General features: G+C 42.3%; 1 protein-coding gene across 4 annotated transcripts in view; it reads right to left on the bottom strand.

Annotated features, from left to right (window-relative positions):
- LOC120940127 (mitogen-activated protein kinase kinase kinase 3-like) overlaps positions 1–13,478 on the bottom strand; it is a 181,982-nt gene that overhangs the window by 36,870 nt on the left and 131,634 nt on the right. For 3 of the 4 annotated variants that reach the window (XM_040352789.1, XM_040352787.1, XM_040352790.1), the window contains exon 4: positions 4,004–4,044. In XM_040352789.1, the coding sequence (XP_040208723.1) occupies positions 4,004–4,044 (41 nt within the window). The remainder of the gene's footprint in view (positions 1–4,003; positions 4,045–13,478) is intronic. The other variant, XM_040352788.1, reaches the window with a different exon arrangement.

Here is a 13,478-nt window from a genome sequence, read left to right as displayed (position 1 = left end):
GTACGTCCGACGCATTTTTTTACGTCGTTTGCGTTCGGCTTTTTCCGGCATATAGTTAAAGCTGCTATATGGTGGCGTACTCAATGTTAAGTATGGCTGTTGTTCCCGCGTCGTTTGCGTAAGTCGTTCGCGAATAGGGATTTGCGTAGAATGACGTCACCGTCGTAAGCATTGGCTTGTTCTGGTTTAATTTCGAGCATGCGCACTGGGATACCCCCATGGACGGCGCATGCGCCGTTCAAAAAAAAACTTTGTTTACGTCGGGTCACAACGTATTTACATAAAACACGCCCCCATCACATCGTTTTGAATTGCGGCCAAAGATACACTACGCCGCCGTAACTTACGGCGCGCATTCTTTGTGGATTTGAAAAAAAATAATAAGTTACGGCGGCGTAGTGTATCTTAGATACCCATACGCCCGGCGGGAAGATGCGCCGCGCTACGTGGATCTGCCCCACTATTTTTACAAAAAGTTTTTAACTTTTTAACTTTTTTTTTTTTTTAACAAATCTTGCCCGGTTCAACAGGGACCGGCTGGAAATCGAGCAATTTATGGGCAAGCTGGTTGTACCCAAGTCAATTCATTGATTGCTGCTAGCAGTAATCGTGTTCTGATGGCTCGGAAAGGCTCCCCACTGGCAGAACACAACACTGTGGGAGCAATTCTCCTATCAACACTAAAGCCTCGTACACACGCTCGGTTTTCTCAGCAAGAACCAGCAAGAAAAAACTGCTGGCAGAGCTTTCTTACCGAGTAAACCGAGCGTGTGTACGAGGCTTTCAGGTTTCTCGTCTGGAAATCTGGCCAGAATCTCGACGAGAAAAATAGAGAACCTGCTCTCTATTTTCTTGTTGAGATTCTTGTCGGCCTGTTTCCCGACGAGAAACCCGAGAGTGTGTATACTTACCTGTCGCCGTGGAAACCCGTGCATGCTCGAAATGACTGACGCATGTGCGGTAGCTTGCACGGCATAGGTAGGGTGACGCAAGTTGGCGGCGACGGCATTGAATGTGACCAGCGCATGCTCGTCGTACGCGATGACTTCACCGCGTTCTTGCCTTTTTGAAAGGTCTGTGTGTACACTCGGGCGGCAAGAGATTCTTGCCAAGAATCTCGTCTGGAAAAACTACGGTTTTTTCCTGACAAGATTCTTGCCCGTGTGTACGAGGCCTTACAGTGTGGATGGGCGAATCAAAGGCTTTTCTTCCTTTCCACCCGTGGTGGAAGTAAGGAAAATCACATAATCTATGTGCTTCTTTAGGCGACATTAGATCACATTCTCCTTTTTGTTTTATATATATGAGGAACACTCTTTTTAACCACAGTAAATGTCATACCATATATGCTGTACTGAAATTAAGAAGCTGTACAAAGGATTATTCTGAGTAATCTCTCTAAAGATGTGGAGGAAGCTGGCCTGTCTTTGGCACTGGCCTCTCCTGTTTTTTGGCCTTCTTTAGGTGACTCACATCTGCCTATCCTCTCACCCAGATCATTTGTAACTAATTCCATAATTCACTCAAAGTATTATTTTGTCTGGAGCAGCTGGTCCAGATTTATTACTGTCTATTGGCTGTGGCATGTAAAACCTTTTTTTTATATTGATAGTGATGACTGGTAACAAAAATACACCAGGGGGTAGACTTTGGCAGACTGGAAAAAATTCCACTGAGACCCAGAGATTTTAGTTTTTCTAGTTTTTCTTTGTAACCACAGGCACATCACTTTTTTTTTTTTTTTACCATTGTAGAGAATAATTGTGTACAGGATTCTCCCCTTTTATAAATCTAAAGCCAGCCATACATGGATCGAAATTTGTCCGGTTCAGCAGGGATGGGACGAATTTTGATCCATGTATGGGCAGGCTGATTGTACCCTAATCGATTCAGATTTTTGTACATGCGATTACTATCAGTGGCAATAGCTGCTAGCATTAATCATTTTACTCTGCTGACCGGGAATGCACAGCTGCACCAGATTTTGCACTCTTCAAGTGGTTGTAAAGCCTCAAGGTTTTTCACCTTAATGCATTCTGAGTCCAGCTGTCTGTGTCAATAGACGCAGCAGCATGACTCGGAAGCGAGCCAGCACGGGTGCCCCCATGAAAAGCGTCTCTCTGTGGGGGCACCTGATGAAGAGGAGAGGCCAGGAGTGCCGGCAGGGTACCCCAGAAGAAGAGGATTGAGCTGCTCTGTGCAAAATCATTGCACAGAGCAGGTAAAAATAGGCATGTTTTTTTTTTTAAAACCTTTCCGTTTTAGTAAATCAACCCCAATATAACATAATTCAGAAATACTGTAATAAATGATAGCCCTAAAACCTAAATTAAACAAAAAGTCAGCTCAGAGTGTAACAATTTGTCTAATATCTTTATAAATGATAATGTACATTATTCTCTCTCTCTCTCTATCTATATATACAGTGCCTTGCAAAAGTATTCACCGCCCTTGTATTTTTCGTGTTTTGTTGTTGTTGTCTCACAACCTTGAATTAACATTGGATTTGCATCATTTAATTTACAGAACACCCCCTCAACTTTGAAGACAAAACAACAAAAAAAGTCAATGTGCATAACTATTCTCCCCCCTAAAGCCAATACTTTGTAGAGCCACCTTTTGTGGCTATTACAGCTCCAAGTCGCTTTGGATAAGTCTGGATACGTTTTTGCCCATTTCTCCTTGCAAAACTGCTCCAGCTACTTCAAGTTGGATGGTTTGTGTTTGTGAACAGCAATCTTTAAAGGGGTTGTAAAGGAAAAAAATGATTTCCCTAAATAGCTTCCTTTACCTTCATGCAGTCCTCCTTCACTTACCTCATTCTTTGATTTTGCTTTTAAAATGTCCCTATTTCTTCTGAGAAATCCTCACTTCCTGTTCTTCTGTCTGTAACTCACCACCATAATGCAAGACTTTCTTCCTGGTGTGGAGAAAGCCTCTTGAGGCGGAAGGGGGCGAGCAGGAGTGTCAGGATGCCCACTAACACACAGCTCCTTTCTCTACCTGCAAAGTAGAGAGTGTCCTGACTTGCTCGCCCCCTCCCCCCTCAAGAGGCTTTCTCCACACTAGTGAGAAAGCCTTGCAATACTGTGTGTAGTTACAGACAGAAAAACGGGAAGCTATTTAGGGGGAAAAAAAAATTCCTTTACAACCCATATAAGTCTGACCACAGATGTTATATTGGATTGAGGTCTGGGCTTTGACTAGGCCATTCCGACACATTTACATGTTTCCCCTTAAACCACTCAAGTGTTGCTTTAGCAGTGTGTTTGGGGTCATTGTCCTACTGGAAGGTGAACCTTCATCCTAGCCTCAAATCACACACAGAGTGGTACAGGTTTTGCTCAAGAATATCCCCGTATTTAGCACCATCCATCTTTCCCTCAACTCTGACCAGTTTCCCAGTCCGGACTGCTGAAAAACATCCCCACAGCATGATGCTGCCACCACCATGTTTCACTGTGGGGGTGGTGTTCTTTGGGTGATGGGATGTGTTGGGTTTGCGCCAGACATAGCGTTTTCTTGATGGCCAAAAAGTTTAATTTTGGTCTCATCAGACCAGAGCACCTTCCTCCATACATTTTGGGAGTCTCCCACATGCCTTTTCACAGACTCAAAATGGGCCATTTTGTTTTTTTGCTGAAAGTAATGGATTTCCTCTGGCCACTCTGCCATAAAGCCCAACTCTATTGAGCGTATGGCTTATTGTTGTCCTATATACAGATACTCCAGTCTTTGCTGTGGAACTCTGCAGCTCCTCCATGGTTACCTTAGGTCTCTGTGCTGCCTCACTGAATAATACCCTCCTTGCCACTGCTCTCTGACCCAAGCAGATCGAGAACTGAGCGATCAGAGTGGATATGGGACAACTGCAGCATCACACCGATGCTGCAGCATAGAAGTGAGTATGTATGTTTGATTTCTTTATACCCCAAACTTCTTTCATTTTAAAGATGATGATTTTAAAATTAGCAGCATGTAGCTATTCAATGCAGCGACCTACCTCTTTTCTCCATTGTATTCAAACTTGATCCTGGCATCCTGCTGGAGAGAAGATATTAAACTTGTTAGATATCAGTATGAATAAACAGAGCCTATAATGTTGAACATTTATTGCACAAGAAAGTTAGTATTGCTGGAATTTAACCAACATACTTGTATGAAGCTGAACAAACCCTTCTAGTGTACAATGTCCAGGCCCAGATTTAGTACAGAGCCCAAGGTAGCCAAATTTGAGATGGGCAATAGCTTACTTAATAGTCGTATCATATTTCTTAGACTGTAAAAATGAACTAACAGGACAATAAAATTTAATGACAGATCTGTCAGAAATACACACAAACGTAATAGGAGGAAGAAATGAAATTGCAAGCAACTGGTTTATAGCTGGGCATTAACTTTAGACACATACAGAATCAATTAAAATGAAAGCAAGCTTTACTTGAAGTCATCCCAGCCATCCTTAAGTGGTCCTTGTCTTATACCCCGTATACACGATCGGAAATTCCGACAACAAAAGTCAAGTGTGAGCTTTTGAATGGAAATTTCGACTGTGTGTATGCTCCATCAGACTTTTGCTGTCGGAATTTCCACCAACAAAAGATTAAGAGCTGGTTCTCAAATATTTCCGACTGAAAAAATTCCGAAACATGCTCGGAAACAATTTGACGCATGCCCCTAAGCATTAAACTTCATTTTCTCAGCTCGTTGTAGTGTTGTACATTGCCGCGTTCTTGATGGGCAAAAGTTCAGTGTGTATGCAAGCCAAGCTTGAGCGGAATTCCGTTGGAAAAACCATCCAAAGTTTTTCCGACGGAAATCCGATCATGTGTACGCGGCATTAGAGTTTTGCTGTTAAGTGCACACATGCGAAGTAATGGGTAAATTACACTTACAGCCCCTATAAACTATACAATCTGATGTGTCTCATTTAGGTTGACACAAACTATGTAATATGAGGGCACTCAAATAATTAATTTAAATAGTATCAAATCAGACATGCCGTTGTACTACACAGTTTATGGTAGATCTAAAGGAGATTGTACTTGTAGAGTGTATGATCACCTTTAGGGTATACAGTATTCTGTATATTGTTACCGCTCACAGGGATCACAGTACCCCCTAATCCCATACAGGTTTTTTTGGTGGATGGGGGAATCCTCCCCGCTGTGCCATTGTGTTATGATGGAAGGTAGTTTTTTTTACAAACAATATGGTGTTTTTATTGAGAAGAGTGAAGCCAACGTACAATATATGCAATGGCACAATCATAACATGGTATATGGATATACAGGAGTGGAGTCATACAGTAAACAGAAGAACATTATCACAACAATGCAGGGATTGGGCAAGTAAGTGCATGGATCTAACCAATATGATTGCGGAGCCTAACATCTGAAGGGCACATAGGCCCAACTGAACACGAGGGGGAGACACAAAATAAACATATCATATAGGGCATCAGTCAATTATTCCATTACAGGTAGCAGCGTTACCCAACCAGTCGTCCCAGATCCTGCCATACTTTGCTGGGCATCCCTTGTGGACATATATTTTTTTTTTGTAAGGCAGGACCTGATTGACTGCCAAGATCCATTCCCGAATCGACGGGGCTGTAACACAAAGCCACTTTCTCGCTATGAGGAGTCTAGCAATAAAAAGCGATTCCTGGAGGAACAGTTTATGAAATTTATCTGAATCTGGGTCTGGGAATATCCCCAGTAAACATTGTTTAGGGCACAATGTCAGGGGAGATCCCATCTCGTCATGAATGAACCTGACAATCTGGGTTCAGTAGTCCTGAATCACTGGCCATGACCACAACAAATGAAAGAAAGTGCTGGAAGGGCTATTGCACCTGGGGCACAGGGGACTATAGTTAGGCTTGTATTTGGAAAGCCGGGTCGGGGTGAAGTATGATCGATGCAAGATATAAAGCTGAGTGAGACGGTCAGACAACTTGGTGGACACCTTTTTACAGGCATCAAGTTCATCTTCCCATTCGTCATCCTCTAGTCCGCCCACATCCCCAGACCACCGATCCTTCACTCTGTAAGCCAGAGAAGCCGCAGTAGGGCGAGGAAGGGAATCATAAAACACTGATATGAGTTTGCGGGAGTCTTGTCCCATTATAATACATAGGGTATCCAATTGTTCCAAATTGGGGGGATGGAAGGTAGTTTTACCCACTATCAGAATACACTGATCAGCACTGCTGGCTATAGCCGATGGTGCTGATCTTGCAGTGATTTTCCAACAGGCTGGTTGTACAGACGTTCATCAGTAGATCAACGTCTGTACAACCAGCCTGCTCATACTTGAATTGAAATTTGGCCAGTCAAGTTTTCCCGAAGGGAAAACTGGTTGTGTGTACGAGGCATTACTATGCAGTATTCTAAATCATTAGAGAGACCACAAGTTTAGCATGCAGGTATGCATCCAGCAATGAACATTGTAATATAGATGTGTCAAAGTTTACTTTTTCTGATATAAGCATTCCTGCCTGCATACATGCACACAAAAAAAGCAGCCTCCGCTATAATGAGGCTGTGAAGTGGACAGCATGCTGCAATGTGCCATCTTATGGGTGAAGTTGACAAGTTTAACTTGCATTTATGCAGTATATGTGCCATGTAGTATACATTATGTGCAGTATTCCCTACACTTTTAAGGCAAGCCATATACTGTAGTCTGTGTCCAGATTTGCATAGCCGTTTTGTTAAACTGCACTGGTTGCTCGTGCGTCAGTGACACACCTCAGTTTTTCACTTGATTGGAAAATAATCACTCTTGTGTGGGCGGGCTGAAGAATTTCATGTATTTACAACTTGTCTGAAAGCCGAGGACATAAAAGCCTCAAGTTTCCATCATCTCATTCTCTAGATGACGAGGAGAGGGACAGAGTTCCCCAATCTGCTCCTGTGGAGCTCTGAATAATAAAGCCTTAACCCTCCACTGTCAGTTGAGTCAGCTACAGCCTCTCTCTTTTTCTTTTACAGAAGGCCCGGCTAGCTGCAGTAGAAACTACAAATGAAACCATGGCATGCATTCAAGAACCACGGCCTACCAGCTCAGTGCTTTAGTATTTCACTGCTGAAGCACCCCAGAGTACCACACTCACATTCGCAGGTAATGTGGTGATCTGTGAACCTCCTGCTTGTAATACATAAGAGTTCCCAACCACGTCTATTGAAGGTCTCTTAAAGCATAAGCTTACTTCTCAAAATGACTTGGAGTATCTGGCTCTGCCTCTACCTCCACAGCAATAACAGCTGTTTTTATATGTTTTGCTTTTTGGGTGTACTATTTCTTGAGGTTTTTTTTTCAGTGGCCCCACCCTGGGCCCATACTAGGAGTCTATACTAGGAGGCTGGGGAGCATTTAGAAGCATGTCATCGGTGGTAGGTGGGTGTCCTGAACCAGGAAGAGGCAGTCTGTTGAAGAGGACCAATATTGTGGTGCAGGATGGAGGCTCTGACACTGATCAGTGTTCTGTAGAGATCTGACACACTACTGCTGCAAACCCAGTCCTGTGCTGTCATTTTCTCTTATGTCTCTGTGAGTACATCATTAGGGGGCAATCTGCATGAACCAGGAATAAACAGCTGCCCCCTGATGATGTATGTGTGGTGGTGCATGTGCTATAAAGTACTCCGAGGCAACCTGTGATGCATGACACAAGAATCTAAGAAGCCTAAGGGTAACTGTATACATAATTCTTGCCTAGTCAAGAATCTAGGAAGAGTAGGCGGGTGCCCAACAAAAATGTACTAAAAGAAAATGTCTAATTGTCATAAAGGAAAGGGGTAGGTGTGACAAAAATTGGGTGTGAAGGGCAAATGTCCACTTTAAGTTAAGATGAAAGAACTTTAGCACAGTAGAAGCTTTTGCTGAATAGCATAAACATTTACTGATGGAATATTCATGAACAAGCATGTTTGTATATTAACCAGAATAAGTTTAGAAAAACAATGACAACCGTTCAGAAAAATCCATTCTAAATGGCCCTCCAAGATAGGTCATGCCTATGGGTGGTCCTAGATCTATGTTACATGGCCAAAAGTATGTGGGCACCTGACCATCGCAGCAATACAAAAATATGGGCATCAATAAAGAATCTGCCACCTTTGCGGCCACCACAGAATCCGTGGGCCCATTCAGCATTTGTGAGGTTGGGTACTGGTATTGGTAGAGAAGACCAAGCATGAAATCCAATTCATCCCAAATGTGTTCAGGAGGGTGGAGGTAAGGACTCTTGACTTTCTCCCTACCGAAATGATCAAACCATGTTTTTATGGTTCTGGCCTTGTGCACAGTTATATTAGAATAGAAACATTTATTTTGCCAACTGTTGCCCCAAGGCTGAAAGTGAACAGCTATCTAAAATAGCTTTGTTTGCTGTGGCATTACAAACAGTACACTTCACTAGAAGCACCTGAATAATTTGTATTGGTATTCATATCTCTGGTCACATATTTTAGTTGAGACCAGGGGTCTCAAAACTTTCTAAACAAAGGGCCAGTTTGATTTCCTTCAAACTTCAAGGGGGCCAGACTGTGGTTAGCGGGAGTGGTATTTTTTCTGCCATCAGTGGGAGTCAACATTGCCCCATTTGGTATTAGGGATGGAGAAATAGTGCCCCATGGTTGGTATCGTTGGGAGGAATGGTTGGTATCATTTGGAAGAATAGAGCCCCATTGTTGGTGTCAGTAGGAGAAATGGTGCTTCGTTGTTGATGTCAGTTGGCAGAATAGTGTCTCGTATCAGTGGGTGGGGAGTAGGTTTAACCACTTCCAGACCTTAGGTGTTTTTCAGATTTGGTGTTTGCAAGACTAAAACAGTTTTTTATGCTAGAAAATTACTTAAAACCCCCAAACATTATATATATTTTTTTCTAACACCCTAGAGAATAAAATAGTGGTCATTCCAATACTTTTTGTCACACCGTATTTGCGCAGCGGTCTTACAAGCGCACTTTTTTTGGAAAAAATTCACTTTTTTGAATTAAAAAATAAGACAACAATAAATTTGGCCCAATTTTTTTATATATTGTGAAAGATAATGTTACGCCGAGTAAAATGATGCCCAACATGTCACGCTTAAAAATTGCGCCCGCTCGTGGCATGGCGTCAAACTTTTACCCTTAAAAATCTCGATAGGCGATGTTTAAAAAATTCTAGAGATTGCATTTTTTGAGCTACAGAGTAGCTCTAGGGCTATAATTATTGCTCTCGCTCTAACGATCGCGGCGATACCTCACTTGTGTGATTTGAACACCGTTTTCATATGCGGGCGCTACTCGCGTATGCGTTCGCTTCTGCGCGCGAGCTCGTCGGGACGGGGCGCTTTAAAAAAAAAATTTTTTTGTTTTCTTTATTTTTATTTATTTTATTACTTTTTACACTGAAAAAAAATAATAATAATTTGATCACTTTTATTCCTATTACAAGGAATGTAAACATCCCTTGTAATAGAAAAAAGCATGACAGGTCCTCTTAAATATGAGATCTGGGGTCAAAAAGACCTCAAATCTCATATTTGGGCTTAAATGCAAAAAAAAAAAAAAAAAGTCATTTTTTCAAATGACCAAAAAAAAATTTTGTCTCTTTAAGAGGCTGGGCGGGACTGACGTTTTGACGTCACTTCCGCCCAGCCGAGCTATGGGGACGGGCGAAGGAGATTTTTCCTTCAGTCTCGTCCCCGCTCACCAGCCGACAGCACCCGATCGCCTCCGCCGCTACCGACGGCTCCGGTAAGCGGCGGAGGGCACGGGAGAGCGGCGGGAGGGGGGGGGCCCTCTCCCGCCACCGATAACGGCGATCTCGCGGCGAATCCGCCGCGGAGAACGCCATTATCGGATTCCAGACCGCGCACCCTAAAGATAGATACCTCGGTTGTGACAGCAGCTGCTGCCGTTACCGAGATATCAATCTTTAAAAACAGGACGTACATCGTCGTGCGCAGGTCTGGAAGTAGTTAACAAAAACTGATTTCTGCAGTAAGGTTGTGCAGACCAACAAACATGTCTAATGCATGTACCAAAGCAGCTAATCAATCTTGTGTCCTATGTCGGGCAGTTCTTGTTTACTGATTAGTTGCTTTAATGCCCCGTACATACGATCGAAATTTCCGATGGCCTAAAATCCGATGGAATTTTTTGTTGAAATTTCTTTCAAGCTATCTTGCATACACACTGTCTGACCAAATTCCGACCGTCCAAAACGCGGTGACGTAAGACACTACGACGAGCCGAGAAAAATTAAGTTCAATGCTTCCGAGCATGCGTCGACTTGATTCTGAGCATGACGTTGCACAGAGATGGTAGGAATCTTCTATCGTTTTTTTTTTTTCATCGAAAAAAATAAAAACATGTTCTATTTCTAAACACCCAGTCCAATCCTTACACTACTATATGTATTATAATACATTTGGCATGAAGAAGAGTAAAACAAATTATATAATTACTGTAATTATAGTGGACTTGCAGCAAATGTAATCAAAAGGCAGCCTTGGGTTAAAAAATCATATCAACCCATATTTGTATAGGCAGCTACACTTTGCCAAAACTGGTTTAGGAATGTTTATATTCAGGGCTAGTGTCTATGGGCAACTGCTATGCACTTTTAGGTGCCTTCGGCCCAGGGTCACATACTGTATATGTGTGTAGAAATCACACTGCGATTCAGTGATGCAATTGTGTTTGAATACCTTTGCCTTTTTACACATTGACTTTAATGCAGAAACAGCTTCTATTGACTTTAATGCAGAAATCATTTCCATTGACTTCAATGCAGAAATCACTTCCTTTGACGCAACAATATATGTACACATGTCTTCGAATGGCACTAAACAATGACTTGCAAGTTTGGAACACCCTGCTCCAAACTCGCACAGAACCCTTCTTGGAATTGCATTCGTAACGCATTCTGTGAGGATCACATCTGTGTGAACCACATCAATAAGGAATTGATTGATTGATTGATTGATTTTTGAGCTTAGTTAGGCGCCAAATGCCAACTGTGAAGTGAGCGTCTTATATCTTGTCTGTCATGCAAATCTGTGCGTTGAAAACGCATCCAGAATCGCATATGTGTGTGAACAACGGCTCAGTCTGTGTTTGAGATGCTACGGAGTTCCTTCACATTTGACTGTCATTGATTTCCTTCTGACCTGTAATTGATCTACAGTTAAGCTCTTTCTGACTTGCATTTGACCATTTAAGCTGCATCAAATTGTTTTTGCATTCCTATTGTCATATATCAGGAAACAAGTGGTTTTGAGGTTAGAAAAAAATGGCACATATACCCAAGGCCTGCTACCTAGGTCACCGCTGCAATGAGCACAGTTTGCATCCCATGTGATGATCCAGGGTGCCTCCTCTCTAGTGTGCAGACCAAGCCATATTTCAGATTACTTCCTCAGAGCCAAGCTTTAAAGTTTAGAGCAGGGATATGCAATTAGCGGACCTCCAGCTGTTACTAAACTACAAGTCCCATCATGCCTCTGCCTCTGGGTGTCATGCTTGTGGCTGTCAGAGTCTTGCTATGCCTTATGGGAATTGTAGTTCTGCAACAGCTGGAGGTCCGCTAATTGCATATCCCTGGTTTAGAGGAACACTCTACCTAAATTACATCATTTTCATAAACTGGCTTATGCAAAATAGATCTTATTAGAATTCCTGGGTTTATCTGAAAATGCTCCCAGAGATTATAATTAGAAAAGAAAATATTTCAAATCCAACTGAGCAGGGCGTATTTTCCCACACAGCTGACTTTGGGGGTCATGCATTAGGAATGTGCTGACAAGAACATTTCTTGCTGTCCATAGCAACCCAATCAGTGTCTCCTCTACCACTCATAGTTCAAAGTGAAACATGAATTCTGATTGGTTGCAATAGACAAAAAGCAATGTTCTTCTTGCACTCTTATCATACCTTATCAACCCTAATCTGTCAAATCAATGGTCAACTGTCATTCTGCTTCCTCTTTTTTCTACAGTGGTGGATTTAACAAAGTAACGGATTACACAGCACCATCGCAATTCTTTTTTAAATATCTCCTTTTTAATGTAGCTATGAGTATATTTACATACATAGATGTAAGTGTTATTAGTGCCTCTTTTCCATAACACATATGTCACTTTTTTGGTTATAAGAGTCTTTACATTCTATGCAAAACAATTTTCATTTTTTGGGTGATATTGTCCACCTAAAGCACCTGCTGGCCTCTTATATTTCATCTGGGCTCCATCTTTGCAGAATCCTGACATGGCTTCATAGTGCCTATGGCATCGAGTTCTGGCAGGGACCTCTCACAGCTGGAGTGCCCTTGAGATATAAGAAACTGTTAGGTGATTTAAACCACTGCTCTGTGCATAAAATGGAAATGCCACATTTGGGTGGACTTGATCTTTAAAATATACTTTATTTATGTAAGGTTTTATTAAATAGACTTACTTTCTTAATATAAACACAAGTGAAGTACCATCTGCTTTTTACGCAAGTAAAAACACCAGTCAAGGTCTATAAAGATGCAGAGATAGAAGTGGATTTTTGGCTAAACATGGTGCCATTTCCCACTCATTTCAACAACTATTTCCATGTTATTTGCCATAATTACAGCATGTGATATGGGGGGTGACCAACTAACTTTTTTTTACAGTAATAGTCAAGCAGAAATAGTAAAGGATTAAGTAACATTTCTGTTCAACATTAAAACAGTTTGAGGTACCAGCTCAGTCACCACCACCAAATATAGTGTAAAAAACAATATGCCTAATAACCCAGGGCCAGATCCAGAGAGAATTACATCCGCACAGCATATCAGAGATACGCTACGCCGCCGTACCTTACCTGGCGGAATTTCGAATCCTCAACGATTTTGCGCCGTAAGTTATGGCGGCGTAGTGTATTTCTGGCGGCGGAATTAAAAAAAAATAAAAATTTCAAATTTCGACGCGGGAACGACAGCCATACTTAACATGGCAAGTCTATCTATACGCCGCAAAATAGCAGCTTTAACTATACGCCGGAAAAAGCCGACTACAGACGGCGTTAGAAAATGCGATGAGCGCGTACGTTAGTGGATCGTCGTAAATCGCTAATTTGCATACCCCACGCGGAAAACGACGCAAACTCCACCCAGCGGGCGCCGAAGTATTGCATCTAGGATCCGAAGGCGTACGAAGCCGTCTGGAGGACCAAGGCATGAGGCCTGAGCAACGAAGCTGCAAAGAGAGCATTGAGGCTGAATTCTGTGTTTTGTTGCATTAATGGTCAGAACCTCCTGCGTGGGAAACAAATCAAGTGTGACATTTTTGCTTTGTTTTAAATAAAAGTGGGCAGAAAAAGCCCTAGGAACGTACTACTAACGTGGAGAAACTCACTGTTTGGCACTACCAATGAGCTACAAATTTCCCAACTTGCCACAGTATGTATGTATATATGTGAGTGCATGTATGTGGGTGCGTGTATCTGTGTG

Source organism: Rana temporaria, chromosome 5 (assembly GCF_905171775.1).
Source record: "Rana temporaria chromosome 5, aRanTem1.1, whole genome shotgun sequence".
NCBI classification, from domain to species: Eukaryota; Metazoa; Chordata; class Amphibia; order Anura; family Ranidae; genus Rana; species Rana temporaria.
This window is presented reverse-complemented; position numbering and strand designations above follow the sequence as displayed.